We start from the raw sequence: 18,706 nt of genomic DNA, 5'->3' as shown, positions 1-18,706 counted from the left end.
CAGAAACAATTAAACATTAATACTTGCATTTCACACTTGAGTTTCTGCTGTTGGCATATGACATTTGATAACTGATGCCAAACGATGACAAACAGTTGCAGAGATTAAAGGTGGAACCTTTGAACTAAAGCATTCTAACAAATGCACAATAAAGTAAGAACTGAAAGCAGTGTTATCATATTTCACATTAACTTGCTGTTATAACAAAATACAATCGCGTAAGTTTCCTTTTTATCCTACCTAGGACTACCCTATCTTGCTACTTTCCAGTGTGACCTACTCTAGACAGCTAAGACTTTCCAAAAGTCCTAAAAGCCACAGTAGGACTTGACTAGAAGAGTTTTGTTCCTGTCATGAAACATAGGCACTTCAACCTCCGCATAAGTTAATTACACAGTAATTATAATGAACACAACAGGGCTGCATCCAGGGCAAAGAATGCCAGAAATCTTTGCACAATTAGTCACATTCTACTCTGAAAACCTTTAAAAAAATACTAGAGTCACAGTCCTCAAGTCTTGGAATGATTTCCATAAACTTCAGTTGGATTTCAGTTAAGTTACTCCACAGAGTGACTTGCAAATTGGAGCAGAGCCAAAGGCATTCTACAGAATCTCAATCACAGGGAAAAACATACAATTTCAAAATGTTTCATGGTATTCACATTTAAATTTATAGAACCCTTCAATGCAAAGCCATTCATTTTGCTTTCCTAGGATATGCCCAGGTACTAGTCAACACAGTTCAGTTGTGCTCCACATAAAGTCAGACTGCAGTCCTATGTGCACTTACCTGAGAGTAAACCCACTGCCCCAGTATGACTTACTTCTGAGTACACATGCATAGCACTGCGCTGCTAAGCATTTCACCCCCCCCCCCATGGGGCACATAAACAACTCTCTCTTCTTTTCACATTGTAAACAATTTACACCTTTTCCCCTTGCCTGTAAGACTTAGTGGTTTGTTTCTGGTTCTCCTGTGAAAAGCCTGTCAGACAAGTAATTTTCATAAGATAAAAAAGTTTCAGGGTTAGCCCCTGTGAATACAGCTAATGGCAGGTACAGTGGATTGGATCCCCAAAAATATTGAGCATAAGCTGATGGCCCTGATTTGCAAACAACTCAGGAGTTTACCCATTAATAAAACAGGTAGATTCTAGAGCCGTTCTTGAGCTCCTGCAACAAGCTGGAAAAGCAGATCTCCATCTTTTGCAATTTAGTTTCTTCTTGTACAAGGCTCTACTGAAACCTGTACCTTCTGCATCTTTTGATCCAGTCCCATATCATTTAAGCAGACTAAATGAGTTCTACCTGAAAAATTATTTTGTTCAGAAGCCAGCTTTCTGTGCTTTCCCTACTCCCAATTAGCATGCCTCACACAGATCTTGCATGGTGGCTGGTAACAAAACATTGCTGTGAGGTGTTTCCGAAATGAGTTCTGAAACCCATAGTATTTCTCCTTCACCTAGTTAGTTATATAGGTTGGTATTCAGGTGGTCAATTTTGGAGTTGCCTCATACTGACTTAGTTTGTGCTAAATGTCACTGAATCTAGAAAGAAATAAAGCCTATTGAATACTCTACAGACAACAGGAGAAAGAATAATTAACAAATAGGTCCCCCCCCTCAAATTGTCTAATGGGACTGGAGCAAAACCCCATGGCATAGCAAAAGGTGGTAGACATATGAAGTTCAAGTCTGGCTCAGGGTGGACATTGTATTTGGTTGTGCCCTCTCTGTTCATTTTTATCATAAAAATGCGAAAACAGGTGGCAACCTCTTGCCAATGATGAAATCTAGCAATACAATAGTTTGGGAGGGAGGGGTTCACTAACTGTACAAAATTTGCACTGTAGCTGCCAATGGGCTGCCCCATGGTTTGTTACACCCACAAGAAAGAGAGAGATCTGTATCCCCAGAAACTATACTTCTTTATATCAGACGAATTAAGGAAGACACTGGAAGTTTCTCTGTGCCGTATTTTAAAGTGTGTATCACCCAATTCTGCCTGCCATACAGCACTGCCATGCCAGCAGTGAAAACTATTTGAAGCTACTCACAATTATATGAGCAGGGTTACCAAGTGCAAGAATCTGGATTTTTACACACACACAGTGGCGTAGCGTGGGGGGTGCAGGGGGGGCCGGCCGCACCGGGCGCAACATCTGGGGGTTAGGGCAAATCCACGGGTTAGGGGGCGCAAATCCACGGGTTAGGGGGCGCAAATTACTTGCCTTGCCCCGGGTGCTGACAACCCACGCTACGCCACTGCACACACACATACACATACACATACACACTCACACTGCTGATGTTAAGCATGCTGCTGTAGGGCACTAATAGCTGCTGAAATAAAAAGCACCTGATGAAGTGCAAAAAACATTACAGCACAAGCAAAAGGTGTACGAGGAGAAGCCTCCCACACGTTTCCACCCAGAGTGGAAAGCACATTCAAGAACCAAGGCCAAGAATGTTTCCAGACCCAGGTAATAGAATCCAGAAAAAATAAGCCATGTGAGCAAAACATAAGCAAGTTCCTCACATCACTTGTCTTCTGCTCCAGTAGAGAATAGCACAGGCATAAGCAAAACGTGTGTATGATATATCCGGGTATGGTTTAGCAGCAGAACAGGACTACCACCACAGAAATGTTTATAAGGACCGGGTTGTGGTTGTAGAGAAGAATACTGGCAGTGCAACAGTTCCTGGTACTGAAATCCAGTTCTAGAGCAGAGCTGCAGCTCAAAGTCAGGTGGGAGGGAAGCACAACCAAATGATAAGAGCACAAGCTTTGTGTACAGTTGGTCCCAGAGTCAACCCCTGACATCTCCAGTTAAAAAGTTCTCAGGCAGAGGAGTCTTCGGTCCCATTGCCTTATGTAATAAGACTGCTGCAAACTCAAGGCGGTGCTGTGTCCATGGACAAGTGCAATACTGTTAAACCAGGTCTGAAAGGATGAGGCAGTGGAATGTTTTAACGAGGCAATTCGTTCAACTGCGAATCCATTAAAAAGGTGCAGAAGTGGAGCTCTGTCCTGTGGCTGCATGGCAGGGAAAGGAGAGAATAATCTGCAACATGGACACCTGCAAACTCTTTTGACAGGCACAGCTGTAAAGAGCTTTTCCACAATCCTTTCCTCTTGAGATACTAACACTTCTAGTCCGCACTCGTTTTTGTCATAAGCTCCTTTCCATAAGGAGGCGGAGTTTCCAGGCTTTCCGGAAGGGAAGTTATTTTAAAAACAACCAAGCCCAGCAAGACACAAATTTTGACCGAACTTCTCAGCAGTTTCTTGCTCAAATCAAAGCGCTTGGGATTTGGCTGTATCCGTGCACACAAAGTAAGTCACCAGTTCTCCTTTCCCCTTGACGTTAATAAGTCCTCGGCACTCGCAGGCATATCCCAGGTTCTCCAGTATTTTGCAAGTCTCTTCTGTAACCTGTGCACAGAAAACACATGAGTCCATTCACATTTCAAAGTGAGCATTTCATCCCTTTCAGGCCCAGCTACTACTCCTGAGCATGCAAAATAAACAACCACAAACATCAGAAATAGAAACAAGGAAACCTCCACATCAGGAATAAACTATACAGCTTTCCCCCAACCTCTTTCTTGCTGGACAGTGAAAGATCTGGGCTGCTCCTGGGGAGAAGGGACTCAAGAAGCAGGCAGGGTAGGTGAGATGAGATTAAAAAGCAATGGAAACAGTCACAATGACCTCCTTAGTTCTGGGTTTGGAGAGGGACTCTTCTTATGTTCTAATCATTGTACAGGTTTCCTTCACCCCTCTGCCCACTTTTTTTTTTTACCTGGATTTTCCCAAGTTCTCCTGTACTCTCCATTCTACTGGCAACGTTGACTGTGTTTCCCCAGATGTCATACTGCGGTTTGCGAGCACCAATCACACCAGCTACTACAGGGCCATGGTTTATGCCTGCAAGAACAGGAAAGGGAAGGTTAAGATGAAATTTTGCTTTCTGCTCCTGTGGCTTCTTGCCACAGAAGAGGAAGGTGCTGTATGCCAGCACAGGAAAATAAAATCACAAGTTCTATTTAATGGAATGTGTGCCAGAATCCAGTGGGATGCCAACACTGATGGGGCTTCTTGTATCTCAGCAGGGAACGCTGCTACTACCCCGTGAAGAAGTCCACCTCTATGTTATTGTAAGCTGATCAATAACTGGTCATGGCAACACTATCTGGGTTCCATTAGCTAACCGGACAGTGGAGGAGGTCCCAGGTTCAGTCCCTGGAATCTCCAGGTAAAATTGGGAAAGACTCTTGTCTGAAACCCTGGAGAGCCAGTCAGTAGTGAATACTCAGAGCAATGGTCATGCTGGTTGGGGCTGTAAGAAACTGGAGTCCAACCACTCCCAGCTGGGAGAGACTCCTGCCTGAAACCCAGCTGGTCAGTTGAGGCTAGGTGGACCAGCTAGGTAGACCAGTGGTCTGAGTGAGAACAACACAGCGCCTCGTGTTTCTGTACTCTGCTTACGGGCCTCCTACAAGCATTTGATCAACTAGAGTGGCTGGGGAAGCCCAGCCAGATGGGTGGGGTATAAATAATAAATTATTAATTATTATTATTATTATTATTATTATTATTATTATTATTATTATTATTTATTATTATTATTATTATTAAACAGGATTCTGGACCAGATGGACCCTTGGGTCTGATCCAGCAATTCTCTTTTTATGTTCTTTGGTTGTGGTTCTTAAGCAATAGTGTAAATCACGCTAGCTCTGGAGGTAGTAATGTTTCTAAATACCACTTGCTGGAAAACAACGGAAAGGTGAGCACCCTTGTGCTCAGATCTTTCCTGTGGGCTTCCCACAGATATTTGGTTTGCTGCTATCAGAACAGAATGCTGGATTAGATGTTCTTCTAAGATGTAATGATTTAAAAAATCACTGAATATGGAAGAAATACAGTGGTGTCCCCAAGATAATTCAGCCTGCCCCACCGCTTTTTGGTTGGGGCAGTGGATTGAACTTACCAACTCTGAGACGGAAATTGTTGAATGAGTGCCTGTTGATGCCATCCAGCTTAGTCATCAAAGCCATCGCAAATTCCACCATGATGCCAATTTGAGCATGCTGTCTTTCCTGGTCCTAAGCAATATTTTGGGGCAGGGGGGAGAGTGTTAAGAGGATCTTTGCTTTATGTTATTAGTGCAGGGGTAGGGAACCTGTGGCCCTCCAGGTTGTTTCGGCACTCACAACTCCCATCAGCCCCAGCCAGAATGGGTTTTTTAATCCAATGACATCTTGATGGCCAGAGGTAGCTACCCCTCCACTAATGGAGTGCAGATATATTATAGGAGTATCCTAGAACTGCAGGTAAAGTCAGTGGACACCTACATTCCTCTCTCTGCTTAAAGTAAGGTAAAGGGACCCTGACCGTTAGGTCCAGTCACGGATGACTCTGGGGCTGCGACTCTCATCTCGTTTTACTGGCCGAGAGAGCTGGCGTACAGCTTCCGGGTCATGTGGCCAGCAAGACTAAGCCCCTTCTGGTGAACCAGAGCAGTGCACGGAAATGCTGTTTACCTTCCCACCAGAGCGGTACCTATTTATCTAATTGCACTTTGTGCTATCAAACTGCTAGGTTGGCAGGAGCAGGGACCGAGCAACGGGAGCTCACCCCATCACAGGGATTCAAACCACTGACCTTCTGATCAGCAAGCCCTAGGCTCTGTGGTTTAGACCACAGCGCCACCTGCGTCCCTTTTCTGCTTAAAGTAGCTGGTAGCAAAACTCACATTTATTTATTTCATTTTCTTTATTGCATTTATATCCCACCTTTTTCTCCAAGGAATTCAAGGTTCGCATGGTTCAAGGTTCACATGCTTCAAAGAACACATGGTTCTCTCCCTCCTTCTTTAATCCCCACAACAGCCCTGTGAGGTAGGCCAAGCTGGGAGGCAGTGACTGGCTCAAGGTCACCCAGGGAGCTTCATGGTTGAGTGGGGCTTAGAACCCTGCATATCTCTCTCTCTCTCTCTCTCTCTCTCTCTCTCTCTCTCTCTCTCACACACACACACACACACACACACACACACTATCAAAGTGGCTTGTATTTCAGCAGGTGACTTACCACATTATTCTCTTGGCCTGGGGTAACACAGAGTCCTGATGCTGCCATGTATGTACTCCCAATAGTTTTGATTTTTTCAACACCACTGAATTTAGGTTTCAGCAACAGCTGTTTGGGGAAAAAATGAGAAAACGATTAAAATCCAGGACCTAGATGATTCTTTGTCCTGTTACAGTCTTCTCACAGGCCAGAGTTTCCAGTGGAATAAGCTAGAAAAGGGGAAGAGGCTATACTGCTCAAGATAGGGCTGGTTTTCCTGCTACATTTTTTTTTACTTCATACCGATCACCAAGTACAAAATATATGGGAAGGATGTGTGGGTTTTAAGATTTGGTTGTGTGTTTCTGACTTCCCCAATAGGTTGATTAATATGCCTGCATGAAGACACCCACCCACACCCCTTTCATCGTGTTTTGACCCTTCATGGCAACCCTTTCAAGATAAGGTTGTAGAAGTAGGTGCATCATCCTGCTCAAGCATGCAAATCAAACCATGGTTCTCTGGTTCAAGGATACTTTTCTTCATATGACACACTCCACCCAACCCCCTGGAACATAGGAAGCTGCCTTATATCCAGGTCAATTGGAAGGAAAACAAGGCTCTCAATAGCTGCTAGTCAGGATGACTATGAAGTATCAGATCCAGGATCAGAACCAGCATGCCTCTTGTTGGAGAACAAGAGTGAGGGAGGGCTACTGTCCTCCTGCCCTGAATGTGAGCTTCCCTGATTGGCCCCTGTGGGGAAGGGAATGCAGGGCTAGTTGGACTGATGGTCTGATCCAGCAGGGCTCTCAGTATGTAAGAACTCTCAGGCTCCATTAAGTTCTCTGACTGGCAATGACTCTCCAAGGTTGCAAGGCAGAGGTACCCCGTAGATCCTTCTTACTCAGGGGTCAGGAACTTGTGGCCTTCTACAGTTGCTGCTGGACCACAAATCCCATCCTCTCTGTCCACTGAACATGGTGGAGCTGATGGGAGATGGGAGGACCACAGTTCCCCCATCCCTGAAACATAGGAAGCTGTTTCCTACCGAGGCAGAACATTGGGTCCATTTTGCTCAATGCTGACTAGCAGTGGCTCTCCAGGGTTTCAGAAGGGATTCCCATCCATACCTGGAGATGCCAGGGACTGAACCAGGAACCTTCTGCATTCAAAGCATGTGTTCTCCCACTGAATTATGATACACCTTTCTGCTGCATATCCAACCAGTCACATTTTTTTAAGTGCTGCCAAGCAGGCTCCAAGGACCTTCCTAACATGACTCAAGAAGCCAATTCTCTCCTCTGTGGAGAAGAAAATCTCTCTTTACTACACTGAAGTCTTGAGGGGAGAATACTCATTTCTGGCTATTTAACATGAGGCAGGGGGGCGGGGCGGGCAGAGAGAGAACCAATCCCAACACCAAGAGGTCCACACAAGCCTCAAGAGGTACCTCGTCAAAATCGGCAATTATTTCATTGAGGAGTCGAAGGCACTCCAGCCCTTCCTTGTTGACATCACATTCTGTGTAGAACACCTTGAAGTCGGGTACTGAGGCAAACATGACACAGACACAGTCATAGGATTGATGGTACCAATCCTGCAGGAAATGCAACAACAGTTTCAACAATATCATTGTTCGCTACCAGTCGCTTCCACCTCCCCATACAACTAAAGCAACACGGTCTAAGCACATGTAAATTCAAAGACGTAAATGCACGCTAGGTGTCAGAAATCTCAGATCTACAATTTCCAGAGTGGTTTAGCAACCACTTCTTCTTCCCAGGGAATTTTGAGAATTGTAGCTTTGTGACGGAAATTTGTCGCTCTTAACGACACTCTTAACAAACGACAGCTCCCAGAAGTCTTTGGGGTAAGCCATGACTTTAAAGTGGTTGAGCACTTCAGGTGTATATTGTGAATGAGACTTAAGATTTATTTTGCTCTTTAGACCATGGGGCTTCTACTGCTTTGTCCTCGTGCTGTTTTCAGCATGCGATCTCTTAAAGATTAGCAGAGGAGTGAATGAAAGCACAATGGAGCAATGTGAATCTTATTGTTCTATACCTCATTTAATTTGTCCCCAATAAAATGGGCAGCGACGTGAGCTGGGAGCACATTCTCCAGCAGCAGCCGGTTCACGTTTTCCATAGTTTCAAACGACTCGTGTTCCTGTTTAAATTTATTCTTTTGTAGGCAGTCCAGACGACAGTAATAGTCTATCTGCAAAAAACAAATAAACCAAGGAATTATGAAACCCAGCCTTAATATCAGCAAGCTGAAAATACTAGAAACAGCTTTGTGTATTTGCAGCAAACTTGTTTAATGCCTTGTGGGTTCAGGGGCTCCATGACATTTTTAATGTCCATGAAATCAACTGTTCCTCCTTCAAAAGCTTGAAATCTTTTAAAATGAGAGACTTGACCAATAAGCCAAGTATTTAATCCCTGACGCCCCAAATTGCACCCCACACATTTTCTTCCCCATGCAAGCCAAGTGTACTAAGCCACAAACAAACAAATGCCCATACTCTTCATGTGCAGCATTCATTAATTGTCTAACATGCTCCCACAAGCCACATTTCTATTTTAAATCGTACCTAATTATTTATCCCAAATCATTGCGCTGTGTTTCCCAGACCTGCCTCAGCTGTCATTAAGACATCATCATCACTAGTAATAGCCTCACAGATTTGATCTCTGTGCAAGTGGGACTTTCCACTGTTCAAAGCCAACTGCCAAACTGAGGAAGCACAACTCACAGGCATAAAGAGACTGTGGGCACTTCAGAACAAATCCTATAGTGTCTGATTTGTTACAAAATGCAGCAGATCTGGAAAACACTGCAAAATAATTTTGCAGGGATACCCATAGTGGAGTATTTTTTAAAAAAACACACACAAACTCCCCCCAGCTGCAGACTAAAATGGTACCATCCATTATACCACATGAAAATTATTTATTTATTCAATTTATTCTTATTTATTTAATCTTCCCACATATCACAGTAAGAAGAAAAAAGGTTTCGGAATGTCACATCACAAATAAACTGAAGACAGAAAGCTCTGGGCAAATTACACACCTATGAGGACTGGGTTGCCTACCTGTTTTGACAGTAGAACCAAGGTTATGTAAAACAGAGCCAGGTATAAATTTGTCATTATTCTTGGTTCTTTCATAAAAAACCTAAAATAAAAAGCAAACAAAAACAAAAACATTCATTTTAAAAGCGTTTGGAACTATGTGTGAAACACCGATGCTTAAATGTTTGGAAATACATCTCTAAAACATTCAAAATTTCAAGCGATACAGAGGACTACAGTGGTACCTCTAGATGTGAACGGGATCCGTTCCAGAGCCCCGTTCGCATCTAGAAGCAAACATAACTAGCGATGGCACATCTGTGTACACGTGCGTCGCTTTTCGCCACTTCTGCGCATGCGCGTGATGTCATTTTGAGCGTCTGCGCATGCACAAGCGGCAAAACCTGGAAGTAACATGCTCCGTTACTTCCGGGTTGCCGCGGAGCGCAACCCGAAGCACATTCAACCCGAGGTATGACTGTGCAAACAAGAGTTTGCCAGATTGCACGTTGAAAAGAAATTAAATTACTGTCAAATATTGTCGAGTGTACTGGTCTCCTGCAAGCGGGGGGAACAACCCTGGGTTTGTAGGGTTAAGTAAACGCCACTGCCATTCACTTCTGAGTTTGATACTCAGATAAATACTACTCTCAAGGGCAAGAGGTCAAAATGGAAGACAGGCTTGCAGCATTTCCTGCTCATGAAACAAAAATTATTTGATGGGGTTTTTTTCCAGTCTGAGATTTGATTGGGCAAATTCCACATTATGCACCATCTTGAACGGGTGTCAGAGAGAGAATAAGTTTGTAAACATAAAATAGTGGATCCCCCATTACCCTCATAGCACTACAATTCCCAGAGCTCCCTGTAAAGAGGAATTGGTTGTTAAACCACTCTGTAAATTGTAGCTCTGTGAGAGGGAATAGGGGTCTCCTAATGCTCTAAGCACCCAGGATTCCTTGCAGGAAGCCATGGCTATTTAAAGTCATATCGTAGCACTTTAACTGTATGGTGCAGGTGGGCCAAGAGAGAAAAGCAATGAGGTGACCTCCCAAGTTCATCACCGATGAACACAATGATAAGTAAGGAGGCCATTTAGGGTCTTCTCCAGTCTGACTTGGCACAAGGCAATTAGGCAATTTCCTGTGTTTGCATGAAAATGGTAGAGTGGTTTAAACATCTGAAAATGCTTCAGGTAGGAGGAGGAAGGTCTTGTGTGACATGTTGCAGTGACAGCAAACGCACAGCGATACTAGCAAAAGCATTATCCACACAACACCCAATAACTCAACTTTTTCACTGGTGGAAAAGGGTTCCTAATGCAGCTAATGTCACCATGCTGCAGCATACTTTAGGTCTGTTCCCAGCTTCTTAAGAAACTGTAATCTACGAGATCACTTCCTGGAGCAGCAGTTTGCAATTCCACTAAGCTCACCATCAGCTTACAGAGTGTTGTTACCATTGAGAAGCAAGATACCGTACCTTGTGGTGGAATCACTGACGTTGCTGCGGCTGGAGCACAAAAGCAGGTTGCTATTAAATACAATGAAATACCCAACGACAGCTCCTGACAAAAGGATAAGCTTCAGTTCAAAGCTCATTCGAAGGAACACAGAGCAGGCGATGAAACCCAGAAGGCAGCAGTAGGTATAATACTGGAACAGAAGAGGAGCGGCTTTAAAAAAATATGTATATATAAATATATATATATGTGTGTGTGTGTGTGTGTGTGTGTGTATAAATAATATCATGGCACTCAAATTTGGATTTCTAATGAATCCTCCAAATTGAAATTCAACCAAGAGTAATTTCAGACCACAGTCCGATTAAATTGGAGATGAAAGGTTTTGAAGAAAGAACATTTAGATGGAGAATGAATGATTATCTCTTTGACGACCAAAAAAAGAGTACAAGATGCGAAAAAGAAGCTGACGGAATACTTTGTGGACAGTTGTAACAAAGGTATGAAGATGAGTACAGTCTGGGACGCAAGCAAGGCAGTGATGAGAGGTTTTTTTATACAACAGAATTCAATCAAAAAGAAGAACAGAGAGAAAGAAAAGAAAGAAATGTTAAAACAGATAATGGACAATGAGCAAAAATTAATTAAAAAACCAAATAATTCAAAAATTAAACAAAGTATTAAGGTTTTGCAAACACAATTTGCTATGATAATAAATAAAGAGGTGGAGCGGAATATTAAAAAGTTAAGACAAAGAAATTTTGAATTCGCTAATAAATCTGGTAAATGGCTTGCCTGGCAAATTAAGAAAAGAAAAGAACAAAGCACAATCAACAAAATCATGGTGGAAGGAGAAGAGATAAACAATCTGAATGGTATTAGAAAAGGATTTCTGGATTTTTATAAACAATTGTATAGAAGCAAAGAAAAGAACAATATGAGGAAAATAGAGAGATTTTTAAAAGAAAAAGAGGTGCAAAAGATCCCGACAGAAAAGAAAGACAGACTGAACACCCCAATTGATAATGAGGAGATAAAAGAGATTATAAAAGAGCTGAAAAAAGTGAAGGCCCCGGGACCAGATGGATTTACCGCAAGTTACTATAAAGAGCTGAGACACACCCTGACGGTACCATTGAAAGAAGTAATGACTAATATTTTGAAAGAAAGAGATATTCCAGAGACTTGGAAAGAAGCTTTTATAACCTTTATCCCAAAGCAAGATGCGGATTTAACACAAGTAAAGAATTATAGGCCAATTTCATTGCTGAATACAGATTATAAAATCTTTGCAGGAATAATGGCGAAAAGACTGAAAAAAGTACTACAAGAAATCATTCATGAAGATCAAGCAGGTTTCCTTCCAGGCAGGCAGATGAAAGACAATGTTAGGAATATAATCAATATTTTGGAATATCTGACAGCCAGGAATGAGAAACAAGCAATTTTGATGTTTGTGGATGCCGAAAAGGCATTCGATAATATATCATGGGATTTTATGTTAAAAAACTTAGAACATATGGAGATAGGGAATGATTTCTTTAATGGAATAAAGGCAATTTATACAGAACAAAGAGCAAAATTGATTGTGAACAATGTAATTACGGAAGAGGTGAAAATATCGAAAGGTACAAGACAGGGATGTCTGCTCTCACCACTGCTGTTCATATTGGTCCTGGAAGTCTTTCTGAATTCAATTAGGAAAAATGAGAAAATAAAAGGGGTGACAGTAGGTCAGAATGAATATAAAGTGAAAGCCTTTGCAGATGACTTGGTAATAATGATGGAGGATCCGATGAAAAGTGCAACTGAAGTGTTAGAAGAAATTGAACAATTTGGCAGGATTTATATTAAATAGGGAAAAAACCAAAGTTATAGTAAAAAATATGGATCAAACTACGGCAGAAGTAATGCAACAACAAATAGGTATTGAAGCAGCGAAGAAAGTAAAATACTTGGGAATATGGCTAACCCCAAAAAATATTGATTTGTTTCAGAACAATTATATACCGGTGTGGAATGGAATTAAGAAAGATTTGGAGGTGTGGGGAAGGTTGAAACTATTCTTTTGGGGCAGAATCTCAACAATTAAGATGTGTGTACTCCCAAAGATGTTATTTTTATTTCAGATGATTCCGATACTTAAGGGGACAATGATTTTTAAAGAGTGGCAAAGAGTGATTTCAAGATATATCTGGCAGGGCAAAAAGCCAAGAATTCAATATAAGTTATTAACAGATGCAAAAGAAAGAGGAGGCTTTGCTCTGCCAGACTTGAAACTTTACTATGAAGCATCATGTCTCTGTTGGTTAAAAGAATGGATAAAACTAAAGAATACAAAATTGTTGGATTTAGAAGGATTTGAGAACAGATTTGGGTGGCACGCGTATTTATGGTTGGAGAAGAAGAAGAGTCATAAAGCTTTTGAAAACCACATCTTCCAAAGATCATTAATTGAAGTATGGGATAGATATAAAAATTTATTGGAATCAGGAATTCCACACTGGTTGTCCCCACTAGAGGTTATGAGTGTTAAGAAAACTAATATGAGAGGGAATTGGATCACTTATGGGGAATTGGTGGTTAAAGGAGAGAAATGGAAAATGAAGCCATATGAACAAGTAAAAGAATATGTATTCGATTGGTTGCACTACTATCAGATAAATGATATGTTTAAAAAAGAGTTGAAAGAGAAGGGTTATATAGAAAAAGACTCAAAATTCCAAACAGAAATAGTGAATAATGATTGTAAGATAATCTCTAAAATGTACAAAATGTTATTGGAATGGTATACGATGGACGAGGAAGTTAAGTCGGTAATGATTCACTGGGCCAGAGATTTTGGTTATAATATATATTTTGAAGATTGGGTTAAAGTATGGAATGATAACTTGAAGTTTACAGCATGCACCACCTTAAAGGAAAATGTTATGAAAATGGTATATAGATGGTACATTACACCAGTTAAATTAGCAAAAATGTTTAAAACTTGTAATAAGTGTTGGAAATGTAAAGAGAAAGAAGGAACATTTTTTCACATGTGGTGGGAATGCAAGAAAGTGAGGGGGTTCTGGAAGATGATATATAATGAGTTAAAGAAGATGTTGAAATATAATTTTGTAAAGAAACCAGAAGCCTTTCTTTTAGGAATAACAAGAAATGAAATAAATAGAAAGGATCATAAACTCTTTCAGTATGCAACAACTGCAGCGAGAATATTAATGGCCCAAAAATGGAAGCAGGAAGAACTACCGACTCTTGAGGAATGGAGAATGAAGTTAACGGACTATGCAGAACTGGACAAACTAACTGGAAAAATAAGATACCAACGAGATCACAAGTTCATTGAGGATTGGGGAAAATTTTCTGAGTATTTGAAGAGTGTATGTGATGAGCAAACAACGCTAGTGGGTTTTAAAGAAGCCTTGTGAAAGAATAAGGAATATTGCAAGAATGCAAATATGTTTGTAAAGGTATCTTAAAAGGAGATATTAATTTTGGAGAATGCATAGATAATAAATTCAAATACGGATGATTGTCAGAGAAGCTGAGGGAAGTCCAAAAGAGAAAAATATGTTAATTGGGAATTGTTAATTGGAGATATTTGTGTAAAACTTAATAAAAATTTATTTAAAAAAATAATATCATGGCACACTGATTGCCTATGTAGTCATGTCCTAGGTAAGAGCAAATTTGTCAATTTTGGCTTCTCTCAGTTTCTCATTTCTCCAATCCTAAATTCTGTTCTCCACATTTTCATATCTGTTTTTTTGTTTTTTTTTATTGCAAAGTCCTCATGAAAATTCATACATATTGTCAGGGAACTGACATCGGAGCCAGTAGTGGAGGCAAGGCTCCCAAGCGATGCCGGAGAAGGGCCCAGCAGGGAGAGAGGGGAATCATCGGCTGGGGAAGGAAATCAGCATAACACCAGGGATAAAGGGGGGCGGATGGAGGAATCAGAGAGGGGGCTCCAGGACTCTTCGCCGGAGACCAGCGGGGAGAGCACAGGTCCTGCGCTACCCACACCCACCCTGCGCAGAAGACTTCCGCGCAGGGAAAGTAGGCGTAGACTTGGCGTCAAAGAACTTCTTTGCTGGAAGAAGTTCAAGAAACGCCCACTGACGGATTCTGCTAGCGACTGAAACAGCCACGAAGTGAAGGGCTGTCCAGCCAGGAAAAGGTTTAACCAGGCAACCTCGCCAAGAGTGGCGGCAACTTACGCACGAGCAACCCTTTATAACCATTTACATGAAATTTTATCCCCCACCCCACCCCTACCCAGTGGCTACATCCATTAGAAATCAAGCCAGCCCATTCTCTGCATTGCCCTAACTTGAGTTGTTTCTTGATCGTGCTGGAGCACAATGGAATGTTGGCATTGGAAAAGCAAGGCAATCTCACTTTTGTGTTATGGCCAGAAGCCAATAGCTTTTGAACAAGTGTTGGTATTTTTTTTGAGCAATTCTCTCCAGCATGTATCTAAACCCATATTTTAAGTTCAAATTTACTCACTGAGTAGGTCTCAGCTTCAATTCTCAGCATGTCGCTGTTTTCAGAAGAACTGTTGCCCACCTGCTGCTTTGTTAGAGCAGGAGAGAAAGAGAAAGAGAAAGAGAAAGAGAGACTATTGTTTGTTGTCTGTGGCAGGCCAGGCTCCATCAACATGCAGAGCAAAATGATTAATCGACAGGACTGTCTGGTGGTTGGCTAAAGAAAACATGGAGCTGTTGTGACTTGAACCATAATGCATATTTCAGAATGGAGCAGCTCAAGGATGAACACAGGGACACGGGAAGCTACCTTATACTGAGTCAAACCATTGGTCTGTCTTGCTCAGTAGTGCCTACACTGATGAGCAAGCAGCTCTCCATGGTTTCAGGCTGGGATCTCTCCCTACCTGCAGATGCCAGGGATTGAACCTGGGCCCTTCTGCATGCAAAGCAGATGCCTTCCATCTAAGCCAGCCTTTCTCAACCTGTGGGTCCCCAGATGTTGTTGGACTACAACTCCCATCATCCCTAGCTAGAAAGGCCAGAGCTCAGGGATGATTGGAGTTGTAGTCCAACAACATCTGGGGACCCACAGGTTGAGAACCGCTCACTAAGCAATGGCCCTTCTCCATGCCTTGATTGTGAGGCGGGCTCTCTCTATCTCTCAAGTGTCAATTTCATTCATTTATTTTTGACCGCTGCCACCACCACACTTTTTTTTGGCCAAGGGTTCTGCCATGAGTAATTTAAAATACAACCAAAGGATTCCAAGACTGAGAAGCTGAATAGATCATTAGGGTAATTTTTTTAATATAAAAAAACACCTCTTGTTTTGTTTTATTGTACACATGAAAGGAGAATTAAAATGTAACAGTGAAATGCAAAGAGAAAGGTAATAGAAAGGCTAGATGGTTAGAGCACCAATAATTTTAAAAAAGTTTGCATTTTAAATAAGAAATAGATCTCCAATCTTGGACTACTAAACCAAAGGTTATTAATATAGCAAACAAAACTTGCTTTTTAAAACTCACCAGGTTTGGTGTAGTACAGTTTCCAATAGTCTGGTCTGTGTGCTAATTAAAAAATTAGAAACTAGTTAGGAATTCAAATACATAGCTTTATTACAATACAATGGCAGTTATCACCAACGTGGCCAGTCAGTGAAAGGATTTCCACTTGTGCCGTGGGACTTCTCCTCCCCCCTCTCCTCCTGTCATGTGTGCCCCACATCCTTCCCCAAATCTGCTTTGGAGAACTGTGAAAATGCCTATAAAGATTTAGGTGGCACGTTGGGAGAGGAAGGGGGGAATTATATTGCACTACTGTAAATCCTTGCACTGATGGAACAAGTTAGTGCTACTTAGGACACAATCCAATGGATAAGAGTCTTAGCTAAAACAATCTGCAATCCTACCCTTTATGGTGAACAAATGAACTGGCTGATGCCAGTTGATAGATCTACCCACCTTTTGTACAATCCATATTTAAGGTTGTTGAATCTACTAGTCATTATCACAGCTTGTGGCAATGAATTAAGCTCTTGAAATCACTTAGTCCCTTAGTCTTACTTGAAACGTTAAGAACGTAAGAGCTTGCTGAATCAGTGGCCAACCAGAGGCAGGTGGGAAACCAGCAAGCAGGATTGGAGCACAAGATCACTCTCCACTCTCCCTTTCCAGAAACTGCTTTTCAAGAGCATTACTGCCTCCAACCGTGGCAGCAGAGAATAGCCATCATGGTTAGTAGCTGCTGAGAGCCCTTTCCTCCATGAATTTGTCTAAGGCTCTTTTAAGCCTTCTACGTTGATGATCATCGCTGCCTTCTGTGAGAGTGAGTTCCACAGTTTAATTATGTGCTGCATAGTTTAAAATTCTGCGGAAGCAGAACATTGTTGTGCAAGAGAATGCATAGGCAGGTTGCTGGTAGCTCTGCTGCACAACAGATTGTGCAGTTCCTCTGTTGTGTAATATTAAAACTCACCTGTCTGCTAGTGCAAGAGACCTTCTGCTAGCAGGCAGAGAATGCTGAGGAAGTCTATTCATTTTTTTTTATTCTTTGCAAACTGCTTTTTTTGGGGGGGGGTTGCTTTAGAGTCAAGCGGTGTGTAAATTTTATGAAATAATAAAGAAAAAAAAGACTAGTGAAAGGAATTACCAAGTTAGAAACAGCTAGGATTAACAGAGAGCCGATTGCAATAGTGGCCAGTGGGAGCCTCACGGCTGGCATCGTCTCCATTTTCTCTGAAAGTGTGCGGAGATAGCGGGCTGGGGGCCACTGCTTTGAACAGGGTCTCTGCAAACAGACGACAGAGGCACAGCATGACACATAAGCATACCAGCTCTTACCTCCTTCCCTACAACCATGCTACAGCAACAAATGTTTGACATTTTCTGTTGTTTACAGGAGGCGATTCCTTACACACAGTTCTTAAAATGGAAGAGCTTTGGCCATACTTCTCTCCCTCCAGCAGCTGCCAATGCCGCAAGGCCATTGTTTACTAGCAACGTGGTTTTGTACAGCAGAAGGGGGTTGTGTGGCTTTCCACTGCAAGATGAATGGGAATGCAGATCCTGGGGAAGGAGCGACTTCCCCAATACCAACCACAATGGGCCCTGTGATTGGCAGGCAGGGCATGCCCTCTTGGTGGTGGTGTCTCCTCCAGCAGCTGCCCAACTGCACTGCCCAACTGCAGGGCCTTCTCGGTGGTGCCTCCCTGTTTGTGGAATGCCTTACCTGGTGAGGTGTGCCTGCCTCCCCCACCACTGATGTTCAGGAGAAATCTAAACTCATTCCCACTTAAGCCGGGCAGACAATGGCTCATAGATATTGGCCATGGCAACCTTGAAATTAGTAACTGTAAATGTGGCCCTCAAGTTAGCAGTTCTTAGGATCCAGATCAACAGCCCCAGGTAGAAATAATACGTGGAGATTTTTACAAGCACGGCTGGTATTACATTTACCCCAGCGGATAAACAAATTTCAATGCAAATGCATTTAAGGCAAACACATGCTATCTGGCAGTACAATTTTCTTTTCTTTCTTTTTTTAATGCTTTGGACATTTTATTTTATTTTTATTTTTTACTTACCCAACAGTCATCAGCAAAGCACACACACAAAATTAGCCCCATTATGATAGCTACGACCCCAAATGGAATCCCTAATTTTGACGTTCTGAAAGAGAGGAAGGGGTGGGTGGAAACAGATGATGCAGAGCTAAAGAAAAACGTTATTCATGCTTCGATAGTCATGAGTTCCTGGGGGAATATATAATCCCTTTGATAGCCAAGTTGCTTGCAGGTTTTGTTTCTGACTTTCAAAGCTAATTGAGCAGCACTTCCCCCCCAAACCTGAAATGTTAGAATCTCTCCAACACTCTCTACATTTACTCTCTTTACATTTGCCTGCAATTAGCAAGGCTGTTGGATCAGGATATTACCCAAGGCAATAACACCCTAGCACCAAAAAGATAAGGAGGCAAATTTCCTTGGTTCTGCATCTCCAATTACATGCCATCTCTCTATTAATTCCTGTCATCTAGAGCGGGAACATGGGCTGCTAATCGGGGCCATCTGGACTCCCATCTTGGGCAC

At 42.1% G+C, this 18,706-nt stretch overlaps 1 protein-coding gene across 6 annotated transcripts in view; it reads right to left on the bottom strand.

Moving 5' to 3' along the window:
- Positions 1 to 2,288: 2,288 nt before the first annotated feature.
- The window catches only part of ADCY7 (adenylate cyclase 7), an 85,426-nt gene continuing 69,008 nt past the window's right edge, over positions 2,289 to 18,706 (bottom strand). For 2 of the 6 annotated variants that reach the window (XM_083625735.1, XM_083625737.1), the window contains 12 exons: positions 18,203 to 18,287; positions 17,269 to 17,406; positions 16,146 to 16,187; positions 15,137 to 15,199; positions 10,642 to 10,814; positions 9,181 to 9,262; positions 8,145 to 8,300; positions 7,531 to 7,677; positions 6,099 to 6,206; positions 4,999 to 5,113; positions 3,808 to 3,932; positions 2,425 to 3,437 (listed from right to left, as the gene is read on the bottom strand). In XM_083625735.1, the coding sequence (XP_083481861.1) occupies positions 3,300 to 3,437; positions 3,808 to 3,932; positions 4,999 to 5,113; positions 6,099 to 6,206; positions 7,531 to 7,677; positions 8,145 to 8,300; positions 9,181 to 9,262; positions 10,642 to 10,814; positions 15,137 to 15,199; positions 16,146 to 16,187; positions 17,269 to 17,406; positions 18,203 to 18,287 (1,372 nt within the window). In that variant the 3' untranslated portion in view covers positions 2,425 to 3,299. Of the gene's footprint in view, positions 3,438 to 3,807; positions 3,933 to 4,998; positions 5,114 to 6,096; positions 6,207 to 7,530; positions 7,678 to 8,144; positions 8,301 to 9,180; positions 9,263 to 10,641; positions 10,815 to 15,136; positions 15,203 to 16,145; positions 16,188 to 17,268; positions 17,407 to 18,202; positions 18,288 to 18,706 lie in introns of those variants that run through there. The other 4 variants (XM_083625736.1, XM_083625734.1, XR_014551166.1 and 1 more) reach the window with 4 other exon arrangements.

Source organism: Podarcis filfolensis, assembly GCF_964270895.1.
Source record: "Podarcis filfolensis genome assembly, chromosome: 8".
In the NCBI taxonomy this organism is placed as follows: domain Eukaryota; kingdom Metazoa; phylum Chordata; class Lepidosauria; order Squamata; family Lacertidae; genus Podarcis; species Podarcis filfolensis.
Note: the sequence above shows the minus strand (reverse complement) of the source record. Positions and strands in the feature narration are given on the sequence as shown.